Source organism: Etheostoma spectabile, chromosome 1 (assembly GCF_008692095.1).
Source record: "Etheostoma spectabile isolate EspeVRDwgs_2016 chromosome 1, UIUC_Espe_1.0, whole genome shotgun sequence".
Classification (NCBI taxonomy): domain Eukaryota; kingdom Metazoa; phylum Chordata; class Actinopteri; order Perciformes; family Percidae; genus Etheostoma; species Etheostoma spectabile.
In genome coordinates, this window is record NC_045733.1 from 25,157,872 (window position 1) to 25,161,847 (window position 3,976).

Below are 3,976 nucleotides of genomic sequence, written 5' to 3' on the forward strand. Positions count from 1 at the left end.
ATATATATACATATATAAAATAATATTATTATTATATTATTATTATGCAGAGGACAGAAGCTTCTCAGTAACCCATAGATTCTCTCTAATACAGAACATTTCAGTTATGTTCAAACTTGAGAAAAATCAAAACGTCTTCTACAGACCTTATTATATAAATGTCAAGTCTATGTTCTATAAGGAATATAAAATAGAAATTGAATTAATGCATGTAAATTTACCCCCAACCTGACCACTATGGCTGAACAATATGGTGTTTTAGCATCGACATTGTGATGTGCGCATGTGCAGTCACATCGCAGGACATTGCAATGTTGAAGCTTATGTTTTTTTGCTGCTTGATACTGTAGAAAAGAAAACTTTAATCATTCTCCTTTTACATGATTATTACTGTCCAACCCTTCCCCTTTAAGACAGGTGGCCATGTGGGCAACGTACGTATGTGACGTTAGTCCGCTGGGGTTTATTTCTATGGGAAGTGAGGCTCTCCGTGTGAAGAAAAGTACTGTAGGCAGCAGCTCTAACTCGGACACAGTAATGCGCATGGTTTCGTTGGGTAATCAGTGAAGCTATATTAGTCAATGTTTTATGTTCGCTGCAAACTAATACTACAAACTAAATCACCTGATCAATGCAACGTTATTAATGAAAGCTGCTACCAGTCAGGCTAAAGCTAATATAGTTAGTCTAAAGAAACAAGGGGTCCATCCATCTCAACTAACGCGGTTCGGAGCCACGACGCTGGAAACGTAACACTAATCTACTACAGAAGTCTATGTCTGATCTAATGTAATTTACAGCACTTACTTGCTTTAGTGTTTGTAAAGCATTAAAGTTTAACATAGTTCATCTTCTATGTAGATGCACTCCCCTACAAAATCACCGCAGTAGTCGAGAATTATTTATTGTTTCCATGTCTTTTAAAAATTACTTTTTCTTTTTTCATATCACAATATATATTGCAGGGGAAAAAATATTGCAATGTCAGTTTTTTTCTATTATTGTGCAGGCCTACTGACCACATACAATCAAATAAAAATCTGAACCAAGCCTGTGGGTTTTAGCTTTGTGTTAGCCTGAACCTGAAAATGGCTGCCATAATAGCTTATTTTGAACCTGTACCCAAAAACTTTTGAGGAACATTTGGAGTGACCCAACCAAAACAATCTTGTGAAATGTCATCGGATTTGAGCATAAATGTCAAGCTCTTCAGCAGAATATTTCACATGGCCTTCTTTGAAGCCTTTTATCTGGAAAGCAGATTTCTGTTACAGATTTAAATCTCAGAAAATCTGCAGAGAGAATGGCAAACCTTTTTTGGGCCATTTTGTGAAAGGTGTAAATGTATACTGTCTTTACAAACACATATAGCTTGTTAATTATTATTATTTAATAATAATAATATGTACACTGCAACACCTATGCTTGACAGTGTTTCTTGCACTGACACCAACTACAGTCCAAATGTCTAGGTCTAATGAGCTAGAAGTTTGTATATGTGAACAAAAAAAGAATTGATGTACACCACCGAACTGCAACAATTTTAAAGTCTATCTTGGAGAAGACTATATACTAGTCTATATTTATCCTTTTTTAATCAACATTGAATATGCTCATGATATTTTGAACCAATAGCTTTCAAAAGTTGAATCAAATCAAATTTATAATTACTAATATTTTAGAATACATATTATTTGGAAACCCAAAATAAGTTATGCATGTTTCTTTTTTTCCCTTTAGAAGTCACAATTCACATAACATTCAGTCATTCAGATAGTAAGATTTTACAGTGAATTGACAATACCAATGAAGTGAATCAAATCTATGGTATTAAATCACATCACAAGTTTCAAAAAGCTGCAGTGTTTCCTATAGGATTTGTTTTAGCAGTGGGGTCTGTCCGAGCAGCAACAATTGAAGCCATCCTTCGAGTTTGAAGGTCACAAAGTGGCTTTTCAACTCACATATTATTATCACCTACTGTATTTTTATCACCCTATTTAATATTGTTTTATAGAATTGTAATAAAACAATACTTTTTCTCATCCTATTTTATGGTACCATATAATTGTGCAATTTTACTTTATTTATACCTAGTCCTGTGTCAGGGGTCATGAGGGTTAGAATACAACCAGCATCATTATCAAGAATGAAGAAGTGAACATAAAGAGTGAGTCATTCACCTGCATATTAAGTAGGCACGTTGGTTCGTTTTGGTCTTATACATCCATTAATACTCCAGCAGAGACGATGGTTAGTTTAGCCAGTTGTTACGTTTACAAGAATTTGTCCATATTTTAAGATTTGTGGCAAACTAAGATAAACAGTAAGACTACAAATCGCTTTTGTTTTAGCTTGTTTGTCAATATTCGCTATTTAGAGTAGAGTAGAGATGTGTGTGTGTGTGTAAACAGCACGGTGGACGAGAGTGGACTGCCAGACAGATCAGATTGCAATATATTGCTTCCTACATGTGTACGCCTGTAGACAGGTGAGTGATATTGATACGTATGAACTTTTAGGTTTTATGTAGCCTACTTACGGTAACAAGCATAGTGGTATCTTTCCCAGTCAGGTAAAATGTGCTGCATGTTGTAACACACCTCTGCTGCGTGTATGCGTGTGTGTGTGTGTGCGTGCGTGCGTGCGCAGCGCAAGCATCGCTGTTCAGAATCCCGTCTATTTTCCAAAATGTAACGCTTGTATCCAAAGAATTGTGCTTGAAGCTGCAGGCCATCCAATTATAACAACCTCATCCACATTATCAAAATCATTTAGATATTAAACCATTACATTAAAAATATTTAAGATAACACAAGCCTATGATTTCCTGTAGCCATCCTAACAACACGCTACCTGAACGCCTTTTCTTGTCTCCCGTTTAAATCTCCACAACATTCTCTTTGGGCAAAAAGTCACGTTGTGAAATTGATAACAGTTAGCTAGCTAGCCTTTTTCTGTTTCTCGTAATGTTAGCCTTAATTATTTATTTCTTGCCTTGATTTTGGTGTCTGCGTTTCAAAGCCATCTCCAGCGGTGACCTTTTTGGGGCAGCTGTTCAAATTATAGTCAACTTGGAAGAAAGCAAACATTTTGACAATAAACTACATCAACACAACAGTATGTGGAATTAAACTTGACGGGCCCAATAACCTCTGAATAGTTTGACTTGTTGTTAAATTGCAACATGAGCAGCAGCCAACGGGGGGGTGCATTATGTTGGTAGGATCATTTAAAAGGGAACCACGACTATTGTGCGTCTGCCCTATTTCTGATAGCATGGCAGAAGAAATTTTGCCATGGAGGTGCACCACAATAAAATCAGCATAGAGGAAACACTGAGCTGTAAAGAAACAATTTGGGTAAAATAATAGGCCTACTCGCCCCCAACAAGCACACTGATCTAAACATACAATCTACCAGGTCCTTAAAAATAAGGCACTGTGTGCATACCATAAGGGGCAATTCATGGAAAACTAAACAGAAAACATAAACATCAAATCTAGCAACAGTTTTCTTACCAAGCTTTCCTGTCCTTGCATCACCAGCACGAATCCAGATTCCATAATTGTGAGGACAATTTCCGGTTTATCACTACTTGCCTCAAATATCTGGTGAAGAAAAAAACATTTTAAGCTGCTGCAAAGTGGGCACATAGTTTTCCTGATCAACTTATAAAGGATACTCTCTTTGTGTTGCCTTACTCAAAATCCCAACAAAGCTTTGTGGTAGCAAGCTACATACTGAAAATGGCAAGTTTTAATAAAAATTTGGATTGTAAAATAAGACACGCCTGCTTGGTTCTTTAAGGGAATGATCGTTAGGATTTACAAAGAATATGTTATTAGGGCTGCACGATTATGGCCCAAATGATAATCACGATTATTTTTTTAAATGCATCTCTGAGAAAGCTCCTTCACTTGTTTTCAACAATAAGTGCGATGGCCGTACTCACAGAGAGACGGCTGATCATTAT

At 36.4% G+C, this 3,976-nt stretch overlaps 1 protein-coding gene across 6 annotated transcripts in view; it reads right to left on the reverse strand.

Moving 5' to 3' along the window:
• Nucleotides 1-3,976, reverse strand: part of rec114 (REC114 meiotic recombination protein) — a 50,053-nt gene that overhangs the window by 40,803 nt on the left and 5,274 nt on the right. For all 6 annotated transcript variants that reach the window (XM_032522070.1, XM_032522078.1, XM_032522101.1 and 3 more), the window contains exon 2: nt 3,522-3,611. In XM_032522070.1, the coding sequence (XP_032377961.1) occupies nt 3,522-3,611 (90 nt within the window). The remainder of the gene's footprint in view (nt 1-3,521; nt 3,612-3,976) is intronic.